Source organism: Labrus bergylta, chromosome 12 (assembly GCF_963930695.1).
Source record: "Labrus bergylta chromosome 12, fLabBer1.1, whole genome shotgun sequence".
NCBI classification, from domain to species: Eukaryota; Metazoa; Chordata; class Actinopteri; order Labriformes; family Labridae; genus Labrus; species Labrus bergylta.
The window spans coordinates 21,272,593-21,293,540 of NC_089206.1; the positions used below are offsets into that span (position 1 = coordinate 21,272,593).

The 20,948-nt window shown below is 43.0% G+C and overlaps 1 protein-coding gene across 3 annotated transcripts; it reads right to left on the bottom strand.

Annotated features, from left to right (window-relative positions):
* Nucleotides 1–50: 50 nt before the first annotated feature.
* Nucleotides 51–19,724, bottom strand: plod1a (procollagen-lysine, 2-oxoglutarate 5-dioxygenase 1a). 3 transcript variants are annotated; one of them, XM_020630384.3, is made up of 20 exons: nt 19,509–19,724; nt 17,153–17,244; nt 16,861–16,994; nt 14,886–15,049; nt 13,454–13,566; nt 11,684–11,747; nt 10,620–10,717; nt 9,820–9,921; nt 9,575–9,706; nt 8,964–9,085; nt 8,684–8,788; nt 8,457–8,582; nt 7,741–7,882; nt 7,446–7,559; nt 6,895–6,960; nt 6,680–6,784; nt 6,421–6,567; nt 5,239–5,364; nt 4,880–5,005; nt 51–1,762 (listed from the first exon to the last, which is right to left on the bottom strand). In XM_020630384.3, the coding sequence occupies exons 1-20, from the start codon at nt 19,597–19,599 to the stop codon at nt 1,607–1,609; spliced, it is 2,325 nt and encodes a 774-aa protein (XP_020486040.1). In that variant the 5' UTR covers nt 19,600–19,724; the 3' UTR covers nt 51–1,606. The 3 variants fall into 3 exon arrangements, with proteins under 3 accessions (XP_020486040.1, XP_020486042.1, XP_020486041.1); XM_020630386.3 differs by lacking the exon at nt 5,239–5,364; XM_020630385.3 differs by lacking the exon at nt 4,880–5,005 and having other exon boundaries at nt 19,509–19,723.
* Nucleotides 19,725–20,948: the final 1,224 nt, after the last annotated feature.

A 20,948-nucleotide genomic window follows, 5' to 3' on the forward strand; every position in this document is an offset into this window, starting at 1 on the left:
GCCTCGCTTTGAGAACCCCTGCAATAACGGGACGACAGCACAGACTCAAGTTGGTTTCACTGTTTTATTGGAGTTGTGATTAGAGCAGTGATGGCTTACAATTTAAAAGAAGAAACTGAGTATGAAGCACGTTAATAATCTCAGCAGACAAAAACATCAGAGACAAAAGTGACCTCTGATTCCAATCTGAAATCTCACATGAAGCCGTGAGCTTAAAAATGCAATGAAAACTATATCGGATGTGTTTTTTTTTTGGTTTTTATCACAAAATACACAAAATAATAAATAAACAGAGACTTTGGAGTGTTTGAGTTCAAGAGAGTTACTGAAGAAGGAAAAAAAAAAATCTACGCTGAACTCCTGATGACTTCCTGAGAGGAGTCCAGCTCGAGGCACTACAGGGTCACACACACCACACACTCCAGACCGAACAGGAGCCTTCAGGATGATCCAACAGCTGCAACGAAACTCAGTATTCATGTCCTGATAAAGAAAACTATTTTTCAGAGAGGGATGCCTGCTGAAATCTGTCATACTCTAATTTGTGATGAAGTAACAGAAAGACGAAGCAGCAGAGGCAGGATCTCACTCTTCACTTCCAAAAGGCGGTACATATCCTGATTTGTATCTATAAACTTCAAATAATAGCCCACCCCAAGCTTAAGTGCATTCTTTTTTTACCTGCCTGGTGTTGCTGCTTGTTTTGACGTATAAAAAAGCCCATCTCGTATTGACGTCTGTCCCAAATGAAGGCCGGGTCATTTCAGTCTCTAAATTCAGACAAATAGGACGTCTGAAAAACATTAATTCAAGTCAGAATTTTTAGTCAGCGACTCCAGTTCTTCTCCATCAACACCCCTAATGTACAAGATATTCGATGTTTGTGATATGGAACATGTAGTAATAATTTGGCTGTCCTCACATGCCCACTTTCTTCTGATTGGCCAGCTCTCTGGAAGCCTTCTGGGGGCAGAATGCTGCAGGGCTGCCGGTGCTGGGAGAAGAGAGCCTATGTAAAGAGGTTTCAACGGCATTATATAATCTACACTGATTAGAGCTCTCAATAACTGCCGTCAATGTTTATGCTTTGCCTCTGGTCTCTTCCTGTCAGACTCAAAGCTGATCGTTTGCTCTTACTGACATTGTTCACTTTTTTTTCTAGATCCTTGCTTGTGTTGTACTTACTCTCTGATGTACGTCGCTTTGGATAAAAGCGTCTGCTAAGTGAATTGTAGAATTATATAAGAACTGGAGGTTTCTTCTGGGTCTAAGAAATATAGCCAGTCCCTTGAACATACATTCTTTACAAAGGCCAGCAGGGGGCGACGACTGGTTGAAGAAAAAGTGTTATTGTAGAGAAGACCAAGGATGAGATTGAGTTTATGTTGTCAATCTGTAATTTAAAGTCTTCTTCAACACAGAAAGACCCTCACTCAGTAAATTCTGGTCCTGTTTAGAGTCAGACCGACCATGAAGCCGCCTGAAAACAGCATGAAAATAAAAGAGCTCCCCCCGTTTGAATCAGGAAGTAAAGAGCCGCTGTGTGTGGATCCTGCTCAGTCTGGACCGGTCTGTGATGTGTGTGGTGGTGGTCTTTGGGGGGTGTTCATGGATCCACAAAGGACACAGCGATGTAGCGGACGCCGGCAGTGGTGGGCAGGCCTTCGTGGTAGTGGGTGAGGCGGCCCGGGTGCATGAGGGTCCAGCCTTTGCGGGGAGCCGAGATGGAGCAGTCGTAGCGGAGGAACCTGCAGCCGCCTCCCTGCAGTCACAACACAACACACGTTATGATCCACCACAAGGGGGCACTGTGTTGGTGTTAACATCAGTGGTTCTGAACTGGTCTAGACTCAGGACCCCCCATCTACTCCTGGACTTAGGACCCCCCATCTACTCCTGGACTCAGGACCCACTTTCTACTCATAGACTCAGGACCCACCATCTACTCCTAGACTCAGGACCCACCTTCTACTCCTGGACTCAGGACCCACCATCTAAACCTAGACTCAGGACCTGCCTTCTACTCCTAGACTCAGGACCTGCTTTCTACTCCTAGACTCAGTACCCTCCATCTACTCCTAGACTCAGGACCCCCCATCTACTCCTAGACTCAGGGCCCCCCATCTACTCCTAGACTCAGGACCTACCATCTACTCCTAGACTCAGTACCCCCCATCTACTCCTAGACCCAGGACCCACCATCTACTCCTAGACTCAGGGCCCCCCATCTACTCCTAGACTCAGGACCTACCATCTACTCCTAGACTCAGTATCCCCCATCTACTCCTAGACTCAGTACCCCCCATCTACTCCTAGACTCAGGACCCACCTTCTACTCCTAGACTCAGTACCCCCCATCTACTCCTAGACTCAGTACCCCCCATCTACTCCTAGACGCAGTACCCACCATCTACTCCTAGACCCAGGACCCACCATCTACTCCTAGACCCAGGACCCCCCAACTACTCCTAGACTCAGGACCCCCCATCTACTCCTAGACTCAGGACCCACCATCTACTCCTGGACTCAGTACCCCCCATCTACTCCTAGACGCAGTACCCACCATCTACTCCTAGACCCAGGACCCACCATCTACTCCTAGACCCAGGACCCCCCAACTACTCCTAGACTCAGGACCCCCCATCTACTCCTAGACTCAGGACCCCCCATCTACTCCTAGACTCAGGACCCACCATCTACTCCTAGACTCAGTACCCCCCAACTACTCCTAGACTCAGGACCCACCATCTACTCCTAGACTCAGGACCCACCATCAGCAGTAATAATCAGTTACATTGTGGACTAGCGTCTGATTGGACCACGTTATTGAGGATGCGGGGAAACAAAACGGATGCAACAATCAAAAAAAGGCTCCTGGCTTCAGCCTCACGAGTCATGCAGAGAAGACAGACTCACAAAGAGACGACACAAATGGAAAGTTTGAAACACCAGAGGATGGATGTGAACATGCCAGGAACATGATGGCATTTAATGATTTGAGTCTGACTTCAGCGTAATGCGTCCTCTAAACTAAAATGTTCTCTGAGCTACTCCGTGTTCTCTGTGATCTTTAATAATCAGCGCTGATTGCCTGGCTTTGAGACTAGTGTTGTAGTCAAGACCACATTAACCGAGACCAAGATGTTCCAGAGACCAAGACAACATTTAGAGAGCGAGATCGAGTCAAGACCAAGACCATAACTATCTCTGAAAATTCCTCATCTTGTGTTTAGGGTCCACTGACTTAGACCGTAACACCGGGAAAGTTGTGACCGTAACAAATGGATAAAAATCGAATTATGGATGAATTTATAGGCTTTACATGCAATTGTTGTGTTAGCATGCTAATGCTAGCGATCTTTATTATGCTCGTATCTTCACACTGCATGTAAATCTACCCGAAATGAGTGTGATCTAGAAACACAGTTAAGCAGTGAGTACAGTATGTTATTCTTCTTTTCTCTAGTCCCTCAATTAAACAACTTTTATACATGAGGGGAGGAGTCAGCCGGCCGTCCCGACGATGTAAACAAACTGAAGATAGGACTCTGAAAACTCTGAAATCATCACAGACAGTGGGACTCGTGTGTTACACCCATTGTAGACAGTCATGACTCACAGAGTTATTTTCAGAGGATATACTTAATTTATATTACATTTAAGTGTGAAAAATCCCATATTAAGCATTTAAGTTATAAGTTATTTTAGAAAAAGGGCGTTTTCCTTCTAATCACAGTGATGACTATAGGAGAAATAGCCGATCAGTGGAGGTCTTGATTTAAAATCCGGAGTCCACCTGGTCTGAGGCCGAGACAAGACAGAGTAAAAATGATTTTGCTTCTGAGACGAGACGTTCAAAAAGTGGTCTAGAGAGTACTACAACACTAGTACAGATAATTTCAATGACCAGCTGTTAGGTAGTAAGGCCTTATATCAAGTTATGGAATTATCTGCATATTTATTTATTAAATACCTTAAAAATGTACAGAGAATATCCTCGTCAAATAAGCAAACAGGTGCTCTCTAATCTGAACAGCTGCAAAAGGGAAATGGGATAATAGGTTTGGAGAGCAACATCTTGTCCTAACTAAGGCCTTGTTCAGACTTCCAGACCGCATCTGTTTATCGTCATACCAAGATCATATCCAGATTGATTTAGCAAAGTCCAGACAGCAAAACAAAACAAAACGTAATATGAGACTAAGTGGATGAAAGCCTTATTTGAAGGTTTAAAATGTTATTCCTGTCAGATTTCAGCTGGGACATGCAGATTGGATTTCAAAAATCATGCAAGCCATTGCAAATACACGTTACTGTAATATTTCCACCTTTTTTTTCCCCACTCCATTGTACTTTGATTAGCAAGGAAGCTGAATCAAATGCATCTTCCAGAAGGCCACAGTTTCTGCCCCCGTGAAGCTAAATGTCAGAGTTTATTTCAAGTATAAAGAAGTAAGAGAGTCTGGACCCTTGAACAAAAAAATAGGCAACATGACAGCTGCCCAAAAGTGACACTAAACATTTTTTTTGCCCATGTGGCTGGCTTCAGTATTGGTCATAAGCCATAAACCCCGCCCCCTTCATGTTAACAGATGGGACGTGGGGCAAACAACAAAATCTGAAACATGATTTCTGTCGTTATAGTTTGTTCTTATCGTTGCTGATTTATGTCCAAATGTTTGCATCTCTCCAGGAGGTCGCTGTTTGTGCCCCAAATATCAGTGGTGACTTTAAGTACGAGACACTAAATCAGTCTGAAGATAAAATCTTGTAAAATCTTGTAAACCTCTTACAGAACTCAGTATGCAGTCTGAACAAAGTCTTAATATTCTACTTGTTTGAAAAGGTCTGATTTCTGCCAACCTCTACAAACACTCACCTGGTAATCACTGCCCCCTCCATTGAGTGCAATGTTTATAGTGAATGTGGAGGCGTCGTGGTGCGGTCTCAAAGAGGGCTGCTCGTCTGGCTTATATCTAACTACAAAGGCCAAGTCAAACTGAGCCTGCAAACACAGACAGAAAGAAGTCATGCAAAGCAGTCTGCCTCAGAGTGTGTGTGTGTGTGTGTGTTCACATGAACGCCCCCTCACAGCTCCTGCTCTTTGAAAGAAGAAAGTTTGATCCTGCTCCAGCATTAAGTTCATCCAGAGAGGGAGCAGAGGAAGCAGAGAGAGAGAGAGCGAGAGGTGGAGATCACCTGCATCATCATAATCATCATCACCTCCTCCTCATTTACCTGGTAGTCAACGTCTTTGCTGTTGAGAGCAATGTTAATAGTGAATGTGGAGGCGTCGTGGTGAGGTTTGAGCAGCGGCTGCTCGTCAGGTTTGTACCTCACCACGAAGTTCAGAGGAGTCTGGCACTGATGAGAGAAGACATGTGGGTCAGAGGGGCAAAGAGGAGGCAGCAGCACGGGAACCAGGGGAGAGGGCTGCAGCTGCGTGATGTCTATTCCTGTTAGTTTGCACGTTATTCAGTTAGGTCACAACATGTCAAAGATAATACAGTATATCAAGTTGAGCAGTGTGTGTGTGATTCTGTCTCTTTTACAGGTTATACTGTTTTTCCTATTTATTTGTGTTGTATACACATAACGAATTGTATTCCTGTTAATGTTGTTTGTTTATTAATTTATTTTTTATTCATGTTTGTCTCGTCATTTTGTATTATTATTATTATTTTTTATTATTAGTATTATTATTATTTTTTTGATACTACTCTTCTCAAATGTACTTTTATTTTTTCACGCTTATCTATTTATTTTTATTTAGTTATTGTATTTTATTTTTTGTGAGTTTTCCACTCCACTTTTATTCTTGTCCTTGTCTTGAATGTTTCTGGGGAAAAAAAAGAAAAATGTTGACTGCATCCCAGTTTCACTGCATGTCTTGAACTTGCTTCAATAAAAATATGTTTAAAAAAATACAGATAATACAGCATTATACAAAAGTCAAAATTAACAATTGTCAACAAACATAGACTGTATATAAGAAGTGGGTGTGGCCTGAAGCAAAAGAAGAGGTGCTGTAAACCTGCAGTTTTTCAAATGGCCAGCAGGGGGCGACTTAACTGATTGCACAAAAAGGGCAACTTCACTATGTAGGGAGAAGGGAATGAGTGTGTGATTTCAGACACGATCGTAGACTAAACACAATTAAAAACTTTGACTTCTGCAACTTCAGCTTCACATAAATGACTCCTCACAGGATGAAAGTCTAACAGGTTAACAGGAGCTGTCTGGGGAAGGTCAAACAAGCTCGTTAGGAAACTCCACTCTGCAGAAAAAAGCTGGAAACATTACGACAGTGAGATTAAAGAGGGCTTCATTATTTTAGGATTCTAATATTACACATCAATGTGAGAGTTTTTTTTACTTCCTTTAACTTCCTGGTTCCCGCCCCGTGTTCATCAATCTTACCTTAGTGTAATACCCGGGATACATTTTCTCTGTCACAGGTGCGATGTATTCGAGTAAGAACTTGTGCCACTCCTTCTCGAAGTTGATTTGATTCATGTGGATGTCGATGGTGGGAACGTTCTCGTAGCCTCCCTGTATTCTAGTGTCCTGAAAAGAAAAGGAAATGATCCCGTTTAGAAAACATCGATCATGAAGGAGAGTTACAGAAACATTCTGTAAATCTGTTTTTTTTTTTTTTTTTATGAAGTAGATTACGTACCGTATTCCCTCCTCCGGACCACTTCCCAAAGTGCTCCATTTCTTCAACTATGTGGTCGCAGGCGACTTCGGAGAAAATGGGGAACCAGTAGACATCAGGACACGGCTGAAGACAGAAGAAGACACGTTGATGTAAAAACGATGGTCAGAGATCGGATCAGAGAGAGGTTAAAGATCTGGGACTGGATGTGTCAGGCGGCGTGCGTTTGTACTCACAGTTTCTATCAGTTTATCTTTCATCATATGTGTGTAGTTCTCATGGATGTATCGATCCTGCCAGTCCTGAAACACACACACACACACACACACACACACACACACACACACACACACACACACACACACACACACACACACACACACACACACACACACACACACACACACACACACAGCGCACACACTTATTACATGTTCATTCAAAGCTGCAGTTTTGCAGTTCGGTCACATTTTTTGTCGTTATTGGATCGGACAGCTGAAGAGAGACAGGAAGTGTTGTGAGGAGAGAGTGGGTGACGACTTGCAGCAATAGGTCAGGGTCAGATTCAAACCCATGGCCGCTGCTACGAGGACTACAGCCTCTGTACATGAGGTGTGCAACATAACCGCCCCCCCTTTACCATGTGTCTCTAGTCTATCTACAAACCCCCCAAAGATGAGAAACGTCCATCCTCTCCATCATCTGCCTGCTCCACTTTTCAGAAAACGTGAAAGGTCCTGCCTCCCTCTTCACAATAACAGAAATATGAATGAGTTTTCGTTCTCACCACGGGGTTCTCAAAGATCTGCCACAGGTCGTTATGGAGATGATCCGTCTTATAGTTCTCTGTGGAAAGGATGCGACCGAAAGTGTGCATGTTGGTCACGTGCATGAAGAGACCCTGAAAAAAAAAAAAGATTAACAACGGGTCAGATTTAAAGTTTATTTAGAGGGAGAATGGATCAACCTCTGGTAGAAACAACTGGATACAAAAAAGTCCCAAAAGGAGCGCATGAAGAATGAATACAACCCCCGATATAAACCCAACAAATCAGAGTGCGATCCTGGTGTCTCTGGCTGACCTTATTGCGGATGTTGAAGCAGAACGCCATGTCAGGGTCTAATATTTGGGAGGTAAACAGCTCGTAGTCTGTGAGCTCCGATCGCAGGACGTCTGCCTTCACCAGGTATAAGCTGGACACATACGGGACGTTCCACACACCTCTAAATTAAAAACAAGAAGTCAGAGTTAGAGGCTGTGCAGGCTGTCTTAAAGTCTTTATATTATTATTTTCACACTTAAATGTAATAGAAATCAAGTATATCCTCTGAAAATAACTCTGTGAGTCATGACTGTCTACAATGGGTGTAACACCAGAGTCCCACTGTCTGTGATGTTTTCAGAGTTTTCAGAGTCCTATCTTCACTTTGTTTACATCGCCTGGACGGCCGGCTGACTCCTCCCCTTGTGTATAAAAGTTGTTTAATTGAGGGACTAGAGAAAAGAAAAATAACATACTGTACTCACTGCTTAACTGTGTTTCTAGATCACGCTCATTTCAGGTAAATTTACATGCAGTGTGAAGATACGAGCATAATAAAGATCGCTAGCATTAGCATGCTAACACAACAATGCAGAGCGAGTTGTTTTGGTTTCATGCTGGTGCTCAAGGGCGACATCTGCTGGATCAAAAAATCACATATAAAGCCTTTAAAGGCAGTTGTATACAAATGAGAAACTCTGGAAGAAATGGAAATCATGCATAGTTTGGATCTTGGTCTCGTTTGTGTGACTTACACTCTGCGTCCTTGAACGATGTCCACGTAGTCCTCGGAGCGGGCGTAGTACCCCTCCGCACTCAGAGCCCCCCAGAAGTTACTCCACAGGCGACCGGCTCGAGTTATCATCGGGGCCACGATGGGACTGACGGACCATCAAAGAGTGAAAGTTAAGAAGAGCTGTACAGTGAGTGTTCATGGTCGCAGAAGCAGAAAGGAGTCTTTCAGTGTCCGTGCTTTACTCACAGGTTTTGTTCAATGAGAATCTTGAGCGTGTTCTCATTCTTTAAAACCACTTCAACGTCCAGGCTGAAGAAGTAGTCACAGTCGTCGGCCTTTCGACACTTATCGCTGAAAGACAGGAGAGACGACAAGTCAGGTTTGTTCACTGACCATCAGAGGATGTGGTGACCGGGGGGGAGGCAAAGGAGACACCTTCCAGCTCGAGTCAAAGTATTAAAACTCACCACAAAAAATAATTTGTCCCAATCTCCATCTCCAAAAAAAAACTTTAACTTTGACTCACAAGCCCAGATTTCTGGCCTCGGCTCCGTCGATCACTTCTTCCGGCCCAATGACCTTCACGTCCTGATAAAGACTCCCATGATCCTTCAGGAAAGAGCTGACCTGCGGCTGGTGATGAGCCTCCTGAGGACGCAGGGAAATCAAAAAACCATCGTCCGTACATGAACGTTAGCTCTGAATAAGGAGGCGTTTTGATTAGAACGTACATTAATATGATGTTTATTTATAAAACAGTAGTCCCTCCTGAAGCCTTTCCTTAATTCTGTTTGTGTTTGCACCTTTATTCTCATCATGCTTTGACTTCTGTGCACATTAAGTTTCATGTTTCCTTGGAGTCAGTCGGTGTGTGCATCAGGCTTTACTTTGTTTTTATTGGTCTATTTCACTGTCGGAAATCTGAAGCAAGAATCATAATGAGGGGCGGCTGTGGCTCAGTGGTAGAGTTGATGGTCTCTCAACTGAAAGGTCAGGGGTTCGATCCCCAGCTCCTGCAGCCACATGTATGATGTGTCCTCAGGCAAGACACTTAAATGTTTAAATATCTCGCTAATTCATGACCAGAACAGATCCAGGATAAACGCTGGCCTGCAGGTATGTTTTAGTAAATGTTACCTGGCAGTGGATGAAGAGTCGGAGTCTTTCTTTTGGATACTGGAGCTTCAGGAGGCGTTCAAAAAACACGGAGACGAAAGGAGTCGGCTGCTGGATAAAGACGCCGATGACCACCAACGGGTACTCACTCTCCTGTCGGACGAAAAACAAACAAGCATCATGAATGGAAACATGCACACGGCGAGTTATTCTCACTTCTGATGGAGTTAAAATGTGCTGAGTCGTGCACATCGAGAGGGGGAGACCTTCAGAGCTGTAAGTGGGCGGAGCTCCTCGTGACACACCGTGCAGCCCGTCTCAAACGTCCAGGTGTTTGGGATGTAGTTCCCCAGGTAGTTGATCTGAAGCTGGAAAACAAACAGGTGCTCTCTGAGTCTGCAGCGTCTTGATATCCAACGATGTCAAGGACGACGATGAAGACAAACGGGATGCAAAGATTCAAAAAGCAACTGCAAGAATGAGTCTGATTTGACAGTTTAGTTCAAAGATTAATTTGTACCCGCCACTGCACGCCACGCCGCGTCAACCACCGCACCAACCTTCATGAGTTTCATGTTTTATCTGTTAGACTCTTAGCATCATTTTCCATAAGGAGATCAGAATAAATCATCCTTTCATTTTTGTTTTAAGTCAGGTATTAGCACTTAAATGGAAAAGGATGGGGCGCCAGTGGCCTAGTGGTTAATGCGTGCACCCCATGTACAGAGACTATAGTCCCGGGTTCAAATCCGACCTGTAGCTCTTTTCCCGCATGTCACTCCCCCCTCCTATCTCGCTAATAAAGACACAAACAGTCAGAAGTAAAAACCTTTATGTGAAAAACTTTTGGTCGGCTTGTTGGCTAAAGCTCGTTGCATCTTTGAACATCATCAGAGACGTTTTTGATGATGAGGTTTATGAAAAGGTTTTAACTCCTGTTTTTTGTAATGAGATACTTCACATTGCGCACCCCCCCCCACCCCCCATTACCTGGTTTTAAATGATTGCATTCAGCTCAGATGTCTGCAGCACACACTGCAGCTCCTCTGTTTGTCATTAATCATACCTTTGTTGGGCCGTTGCCATGAATGATGACAGGTAACGTGTCATAGAGAACGTTTCTGGCTCGTACTCGTCCGTCCTCAAACTTCAGCACCACTTCATCTGAAAGCACACAAAGAGACACACACACACATTTTGATGTTTGGCCTGGGGCGCTGTGACAGGTTAATCCGACCGGGTGTGGGAGAATGATCTGAGGGGTGAGGAAGGGGGACAGCAGAGAGGAAACTATCTGCAATCTGCTCTTCTTCTTTTTTTTAACATTTAAACTAAGACGAGGCTGCAGCAGAGAGAGAGGAAGTGAAGGAGTCAGCGGTCCTCAGGGAGTCCATTCATAAATGTCTGGACTCTTGATGTTGTCTCTGTGAGCTTTTGACACTTCTGTCTCACGGACGACTCACAAATTCCTTCCCCGGCCTCGGAGGGGAAAAAAATGCTGCACGGTGCAGAGAGTTCAGCTCAAGTCTTAACGTGCAGCCCCCGCCTAGAAATATATACCCCTGTGAGGTCTGACTTCACTACCAGCGAGCGGTGACGATGCATCACTCGAACAATTTTGTTAGAGACCAAAAGTAAGAAGCTAAAGACAACGTTAACTAGTATGCAAAAGCTTCTCTCGTGGTCTTGGTAACATTAGGACATGTGCAAAATGTGCAAAATGTGCAAAACACTTTTGTGTTGAGGGAAAATATGAGGAGGGATTCTTCAGCAGAGTTCATGAAGATTTCTTTGGAGACTTTTTTGCTTAAAGAGTCCTCTGCATGTCGGAGAGATGCTGAACATTTAGTGTGAGAATCAAAGGAGGTAAAACTGGTTGCATGCTGCAGATGGAAAGAGATGTACACTTCCTTAAAGCTGATATTTATACAAGGGGGCACTTAACATTTCTAACATAGCATGAGAGTCATCAGAGGGTAAAATGTGTGTGTGTGTGTGTGTGTGTGTGTGTGTGTGTGTGTGTGTGTGTTTGTGTGTGTGTGTGTGTGTGTGTGTGTAACAGGAATGCTTGTGCATCATAAACCTCTCTAACTGAACGAAAATAAAAACTGAATTAAAGACTTCACTCACCGAGGGCTCCATGAAGGTTCTGGAACAATCTGCATTTGGTGTCCAGTGTGATATTTATGGACTTCTGGAAACATGGAAATACATTGGAGTTATTGCATTCACTCTCATAATTAATCATCAAGGTATTAGTGACTTAAATCAAGCCGACAGTGTCATCTACCATTTCTTTAAAAAACATGTTTCACTGCTGTTTACGTTGCTGCTGATTTGTCAACTAGAAGAAGTGAACAGATTTCCACTGAGGACACTCATCCTCATTCTGAGACCTTATGTTTTTAACCTCTCCTGTGTGCATAAACACATCTCTGTATCTAACCCTGTGCAGTAGTATGTGCATGCACACGTCTCTGTGCAATCACACCAGCACTTTAAAGTTACAGGCTCCAGCGCAAATGTGCAATTTACACCAGTAACTCATAATCATGTGCAATACTGCAGCACTTTTGCACTTTCAAGGAATGTGCGACTTTCTGATCCAGTAGATATCGCCCTTGAGCTCCAGCATGAAACCAAAACAAAATGGCCTGTTTGGCCACGCCTCCTCCATACTGAAGCCTCCGCTCTCCCCCAGAGACACACCTACAACCCCTCTACACTCAGATCACATGAACGAGTTATGAATTAGAACGCAACACAATTAAACACCATTAAGCGCAGGCAGCGGACAAACTTTTCCTCTGCTCAAGCTGTAATCACCTGTGTCCTGCATTGTTGTGTTAGCATGCTAATGTTAGCGCTCTTTAGTTAGCTTGTAGCTTCACATTATATGTAAACTGACACAGAATGAGTGTGATCTAAAATCTATTACGTAACATCTTCTTCTCTCTAGTCCTTGACTAAAACAGCTTTTATACACAAGGGGAGGAGCCGGCCGTCCCGTCCATGTAAACACAGCTCTGACAACAACACAGCCAGCGGGACTCGAGCTTCTCACTCATTATGCTCCTATAAATGTGTCTCTGTCAACTAATGTAAAGTTTATGCTGTAGTTTGGTTTTTGCTTGTTGTTGTGATTTTATGTTAATTACTATAAATGAGAACAACCAACCTGCCGAGGGACTACAGAATGAAATCAGCCTACAGCTACAATCTGACATATTTTGTGTATTAATGTGCACTGTCCCTATTTGAAATAAATCAATAAAAAACTCCCGTGGGTGCACAGACGGACAAAAGAACATTTGCTTCGTACATTGTAGCCACTGTCACTCGGTGTGAGCGAGGTTTTTCCTCCGTTTTAAACTTTACCTTTGACATGTTTTTTTCGTTTACCAATTAACTGCCTGCTCGTGTAGAAAATCAAAAGCCTGACAGGCTCAGTAGGGATTATACCTACTGTGCTACTGGAAGAGTTTTAATGTGAAACATCTGTGCAGAAAGTGCTGAGTTGACTTTACGGTAACTTAAGAGAGAAAGAGAAGCTGTGACGTGGAAGCAAAGTGACATAATGAGAGAAAAAGTGTCCAGAGTGTCTGTTAAAAGAAGCTCTTTGTCAAGGAAAGGGTTAAGTTTGTGTGAGAAGTAAATAAAGCAAGAGCACGTTCAAAACATGGGCGAAATAATCATGCAAAAACAGGAATCTAATTGGCTGGTTCTCTCTGAAATTGCTTCTTTTTTTTTACTGGTTCATATTAAACTGTCTGAGAGGATTCAGTTTTTTAATTTTGTTTTTGGAAGTTTGAATTAGTTTCTCTCGTGTTATTTGTGTTTCATGTAACTTTTGCATGGATTAAACCGAAGCAGAGATCAGTGCAGGGTCACTCATCGTACTCTTTTTGCAGGGTCGATGTAAATCTTGGTGAAGAACAGCTGGTCACTGTCGTCGTCCTTTCCTGTCCAATCAGAAACCATCTCTTTGATGTTGGGAAGGTAGCCGATGAAACCTGGCAACCAAAAAAAAAGAAACAGAGGAAAAAGGCAGAAAGTGAAACCTCCTTTCATTTCCATATTTATGCAGATAAACTCTGTGAAGTCGTCTCTACGAGAAAAGTCCTTTTAAGGCTTTTAGTCGACATCTCTAACGAGCACTGAAGAGCTGCAGAGCTGCTGTTCCTCTGCTGTTAAAACTAGACACTCCTTCCTACAAACATGTGGCATGTCATTAAAGCAAGACTTAAAGTCTGCCGCCACATGTAGCTTGTGAACTCTTAAGTGTTTAGACGAGAAGTGTGCACAGCAGAAAAAACAAAGTGGGCTTGTTATGAGGACGGTGTAAACAGGAAGGTGAGTGTGTTTGGTTAACTTTCAGATTTTAATAGATAATCACATTTCTTTTGTTTCAAATCCTTTTATTTTGCATGTAATAATAAGAACTGTTATGCTTTAATTTTGCATTTTTGTGCTGCCTTAAGCTGAAAATACTTTACCTGCCGTCTGAATTCAACCGTGCTTTTATTTTGAAAAAAAGTTAGTATCTTCAGGTAGATCGAAGGTCACAACATTAACTTAACCTCAGAAAAAGGACCTGGTTAGAGATCAAAAACTCTGCTTCTTGCTCGCTCTCTCTCGCTCTCTCTCGCTCTCTCTCTTCCTCTTAGTCTCAGTCGTTGTATCAAACAGTACAGAGACGGGCTAATTGGCTGCTTTGTCGCTGAAGGCCGCTGTGTGAACTAGCGCTGTAAAGACGTACACACTTCTCACCAGATGACCTCGGCCCGCTGCCAAAGTTACATACTGCAGTAAACAGGCAATCGGGGAGCTCTGTGGACATTTTTGAAGGTGGAAAAGTTACAGATGGCGGCTTTCTCTCATGCCACTCTAGCATCGCTCTCACAAGGCCAGAGATTGAGCATAGCTTCACTTCAGCTGGTCAAGCCAGTGTTTTGGATAACAGCTGATCTCAATGCAAATCAGGCGATGGCCAGCTGATCTGACTTATTCAAACTGCTCCCTCTGCACCCCGAATCATCCTTTTCTGCTGTTCTGACTTAATCATGAGCTGCTGTTGTCATGGACGCTCTGTTTGGGTTTTTGCTGCTTCTATGCCTGCCTTAGGCTTTCAAATATAAATGATTGCAACAAAGTATTTCTTCTTGAAAAAGTGTTCCTGACTGAAGTTTGGTGATGTGCGAGCACTGTCGCACGTATGTAAACCCGACATCTTGAAACCAACTTTCTGACACATGATACATGATAATCTGTGGGACGTCCTCCCCCCCCCGATGATTACTAACACCCCCTATGATTGGACTGACTGACGTACCTCCTGACCCGAGGAACCTGTTGCCCTCCCTGACGTGCGGGTGTTTGTCCTCCAGGTGTCTGTCGGGCCAGATCAGGGACTCGGACGAGAACACCACCCTGTGTTTGGCCTGCTGGAACTTCTTGAGCAGCTCTTTGGGTCCCGAGGAGAAAACCACATCGTAACTGTGTCGAAAAAAGAGAGAGTGAAAATAGAAACACTTAAGTGCACCGTGAAGCCAGTGACATGGTTCAATCAAATGAAAGGGCTGGATTTATAAGATGCCAGCGTTTGTTTATTTGGAGAGTTAAGTTGCCAGTGGTTGTGTTTACTGCCAAAACAGGAAATGCACACTCTCTGTTGATTTCAGTGTGTTTAAGATGTTTAGTGCATCCTACTCTCACTTCTTAAAAGCACCTTAAAGATTGCACAAAAAGATACAGGACATAAAAAAAAAGGAGAAATGTTTGTGTTTACTTTCCAGGAGTGAAATGAGACATGCAGGTGTTCAGTTCATGAGGAAGTATTTATCTTACATAAAACCCAACTGAACTCATTTTAACCAACAATAAAGTATCATATTTTCATGGACTGCAGAACAGATCGGCTCAGTGATTATGCAGAGGGAACAAAGGCCTGAAAACCTTGTCCCTTCAAGATTCAAGTTTCACTTTATTTGTCCAACGAGGGGGTCAAAGAGACCAAAAATAAATCCTGAGCCACTGATTTGCAGGATTCCTGCACATTTCTACCGATGAATTTAGCAACACCTGTCCCTAATATGGTCCCTAAACTCCAAAACTCTCTACAAAAAGATCATATGTGAAGCGCTCACATGGCACAGTAATGGAGCTCTAACTTCTCTTAGAAAGGTGTCTACAAAAAAAACATGCCTGGCTGGACATTTTTCTGGTGAAGCAAAATAATAACACTAATATTACTCCAGTGGCGGTTCGAGACCACTTTTACTGAGGGGGCCAAACTGGGGCCAGTTGTTTTGTCAGAGGGGAACATTAAACCCAGGAAAAATAGACAAAGAGGATCGCTTTAAAAAATATATTATGCCAAATAATGTTGCACATCTTTAAATACCATGATTCATATTTGTTTCAGTAACAGAATTTAATACTAGATTGTGAGTCAAATACTGTGTATGTGTTATTAGGGGGGCTCTTCCTTTTGGGGGGGGGGGGGGGGGGGGGTGGCCACAGGGGGGACCAAGATCAGTGTTACAGGGGCACTGGCCCCTGTTGGCCCCTGCCTAGAACCGCCCATGTATTACTCGCTCAATAGACGTTTACTCAATCAACAAGCATGTAAAGTTTGTCAGTTTTTGAGTGATGATTCATAATTTACCTTAATTCACAATGATAAACTAGTCAATGCCGACAGCACTAAATCAAATCTACATTTTATTCTAATATTAGGGGCTGCATGGCGGTGCAGTGGTTAGCGCTGTCGCGAAGAGGTATCTGGTTTGAATCCCTGTTGAGACAGGATGCCTGTTAGGTTAACTGTTGACTCTAAACTGTCTGTAGGTGTGAATGTGAGAGTGGCTGGTTGTCTGTCTCTATATGTCAGCTCTGTGGTTGGCTGGTGAACAGTCCAGATTGTAACCCCGCCTCTCGCTTAATGACAGCTGGGATCAGCTCCAGGCCCCCATGCCCCCGAATGGTGGTAAAGAAAATGGAGGGATGATTTCCATATTTAGACTATATTATTTAGTCTTCTTCCCTTCACTTAACAAAGATTATATATTGTACCATTGTGCTCCAATGCTGCAAAGACATGTTGACTTAACCTGCACAGGCAAGAGCTCAACTATGCAACGTGACAACAATAGTAGCCGACATGTTCATGCAAAACGAACGAAGGGGGAACAATGGTCGCCTGGAAGACGAAGAAAAAGCATCTGTTATGTTTGGAACGTGTTCAAAGGAACTCCTGCATGGTACACTGGGAATCTCCCTTCACAGGTGTGGTGTCGACTCTCTACCTGTCGATAAAAAGGATGATGGTGTCCTTGGTCTTCATCTCCTCCAGAGCTTCCTTCAGGAGTCGAACCTTCTGACCGCCACCTGGAGCCGTCATGTAGTCGCCTCCTTTCCATGTCTGACCACGACCGAGGACCTGAAGACACACAACACCTCACCTGTCAAGTTCTGCTTTATTTTCTGATTAAAAATGAGAGCATAGAAAAGTCCTAAAGGCACACACACAATGATGCAAAGTTAAGACTTCTTTCATGGCTAGACAGCAGAGGGGGAACTTGCTACAGGGCTTCTTACCTTGACGGTGTAGTTAAAATGTTTCGCAGACCTCAAGAACCGCTTGAAGCCGCCCGTCTCTTTCGTCGCTACTGTCAGAACAAGAAGTTTCCCTGCGAGACATCAAATCAGAAAAGGAATTCAGAAAAAATGATACTGTAAGTGGAATGTGTCTTTTTCTTTAGCCTGAGGGATTAAATGTGCTGACAGTCAACATGATGTACGACTTTAATGTGCACAGAGCGAGTCACCACGCAGACATACATCTGACAAGTGTCAGCTTCAAGATCATAAAAATTTAAACTTTAACACATGCGGACATAAAAGGTAATGAACGAGCTGCAAGGTTAATTAAAAAGCGGCTCACTTTTGTGGATCTTGCAGAGTGCATTAAAAGGTACAAATTACAGAAGAAGAGTAAATCTGAAGCTCAGAGGCGCTGCTTGTCAACAGGCAAGGCAGGCAACTGCTCGGGGCCCCAGACCAGTAGGGGGCCCCCAAGGGCTGAAAACCCTTAAACCACAGCAGTGGCTCAAAATGTGCACTATTTGCAATGACTGATACGTCCCTTTGGGGGCCCCATCATCTTACAACCTTCACTCTCCCTTGAAAACAAACATTTATGAACACCTTCGACCTTCATGATGATTGATGATGATATTTAGGAGGTTTCTGACGCTGATCAGAACTTTCAAGAACAGCTGTCCATGTTGTTGTTGATGACGATATATTAACTTTAATTATGAAAATAAAAAAGTGCTCTGCCTCTGGTCACTTCCTGTCAGCACCTGTGTGTCCAATCAGACTTAAAGCTGTGTGTTTGAACTTCCTGACGTTCTTTCCTCCTCTCTCTTTCTTTCCTTTGTTCTTACTCTCTGACGTTCATCATTTTGGATAAATGAATTGTAGAATTGATTTGTAATAAAAAAGGGCTTGTTAGAAGGTTTGTTTTAAAAGAGTTTGAGCTCTGTTGTAGACGTCCTGTTTCCTCTTCATTACAAACTGGCTCAAGCTACCTGCATTCATTTCCAGAACATTCCTGGGAGAGTCTGCAGTGGAAACTACTTCTATTACTTTTTCACCAAACCTGGATGGATGTTTTTTCAAGAAAAAACTCCACTCACAGTCTGTTGGGGCAGATTTATCAGAGCGACAGAGAAATGATAGGAAGTTATAGTGTTTAAATACTGTTTTTGCATTGATACGGTCAGGTGAAGTGTGAAAGTAGGCTACTAAAAATACCATAAACAAAGTGGTCATCATGCACAATAAACATATAGTGTGTTATTGAATAATAACACTGATGATGCAAAAGAGGAGCAAATTTAAGTTTTTTAAATGCTAATTCATATATTTGATGCGTTCTCGTTTATGCACAAGCTCCTTCCAGTTCCTGCCATGAGAGAGATGTTCAGAGTCCCACTGTGTCGGAAAAACCTCAAACAAATAATCCTTCATCCCCCTCTGCAATAAGGATCTATAAACAATCTGAACTGGACACTGAACACACCTGTCTTTGTCAGCTGTTGTTGTTCACAGACTCCTCTTCTTTTCAAATGTCTGTACTTCGTGTTTTAAAGGAAGTTGTGTTTAAGGTTTGAGCCCGGTCAAGGGACAAAGTCAGTCTCTGTTGGGACAGACAGTAAAGTCTATCTTATTCTTGATCTGCAGATGAATGTAGCGAGGTTAGAATAACATTACTTGGCTCTGAAATCAGAAATAAAAACTAAAGTAAAGTTCAAATAGGCTTCTTGAATAACGTATTAAAGTTATACTGTAGCTATAAAGCCTTTTGTAACTCGGTAAGAAAGACTCACTTTTGTTCTACAACATTATCTTTAAACTTTACATTTTAATAAACCAGAAAAATAGACTGTAGCAGTAAACTTTATTCATAAAAACATGTCTAAATAGTTTTGATTATATATAAATAAATATCGCAGAGCTGACAGCCGTCCACGTCAGCGGCATGGAGGTCCTCCTCTGCAGCTTCCTCTCTCATGAGGGCCGACTTTACTTTTCAGTTATCTTCATTTTTGATTCTCATTTGTCTTATTTAACACTGACTCGTAAAGGGATGAGTTTAACTCGCTTTGCTGGTTGTAGAATATCATCCGGCTCCCCCTAAAGCATGCATGAACAAATCTCAGCTTTCCTCTGAGCCTGTTTCTGTCGTTCACACACAGACACAAGAGCGGCGGTGAGTTTGTTTACTGGAATGTTCTGCAGGCACGGAGAGAGAGGTTTCATTCAGCCCTGCTCACTGTTAACGGACTCGATCTCACGCCATTATCATTTCCTACAACATGTGGAGGCAACACGGTGTCTGAGTTAAAGTTAGTCTGCAGACAGACAGAGGGCGGGGGGGTACTCTTACCGTCTGGGATCCGCTGCTCTGCACACTTTGTCACAGAGAAAAGTTCACAGACTAAAACCCCGAAAAACAACAGGAAGGTCCAGAGTCTCATTTTTGCAGAGTTGAAATCCTTCACAGGGACCCGGTTTAGGTTGAGACCAATCTGTGCAAACTATGAGCGAGAAAGTCGACTGAGAAAACTTCACAGAGCAGTGTTAACTCTGCCTACACCCCCTCTCCCCCTCCCCTCCCCTCTCTCTCTCTCTCACACACACTCTCTCTCTCTCTCACTCTCTAACTCTCTCTCTCCTCCTCAATCTCTCTTTTTCTCTTTCACAACAAAACGTCTTTGTCTCAAACGACAGAGATGCGGTTCTTTAATGACCTCCTTAAATCGAAATTTGTACAAAACAATAATTTTATTATTCTGACTTTGGTCATGGTGAAAACCCATTTTTTCAAGCTTCATGCATCTGCGCCGCCCACTTCCACAAAGTGGAAAAAAAGACGATCCAGCTGTTCCGAGGACATGAAAACCTGCACGTAGCCTGGACTTCCCAAACATGCTCCTTTTTATTTCAGACATCATGCAACATAAAGATTCATAGACAGTAATTAGTTTAATTACCATGCACCATTTTATTGTACACTTCAGTAATCTTTTATATGCAGTGTCTAAATGTGATTTAATTATAACTATTTGTATGCTATTTAATTATCTTAAAACCTATTTTGTACTAAATTATATATTAACATGTAATAAGAAATGCTGCTTTCTTGCTCTTACTTTGTTACTTAACTTGTTTAAGGTACTTTAAAGGCTTTAAGGCACCACCACACCGTGGTCCATCAGAGGCCGCCCTATATGGATTCATAAATACTGAACATGGCCGTTTTGGACGCCCCTCAGTTTGTCAGATACGAGAGCAGTTATCAGGTCAAACCAACAGGTGTTGCAGTGATGGAAGCGGGCAAGAGAAGTGGTTCAGATAGAAGTGATTGTACCCGACCTAAAAAGCCTCTGCATGTTTCTAATAAGCTCCACGAGCAGAAACGTGCTCAAACTAGGATCAATATTGGAGATGCTTTTGAAAAATGGAGAGAGGTTAGAACACAGAAAGGTTTACAGACCCATGCAGAGCTGGATAAACACTGAAGCTTCAGTGTCCACCACATGGTGACCTGCGTGACTCTAGAGTAGGGCTGGGAAATATATCGAGTTTTTGAGATATATCGATATATTTTCAAACAAGATATAGGGTAAGACAGTATCGTTAATATGGATATAGTTTATGTTGCATTAAAATAACGTTATAGAGGTGCCAGTTCACCTTTTTCTCATCTCACTGATGATGACTGACTGTCTGTCCCTCTTAACCCTGCTCCTCCTCTCTCTCTCTTTTATTGTGTTTAAGGAACATTTTTATTTTATAATTTTACTTTTTAGATTCACAAACAGGT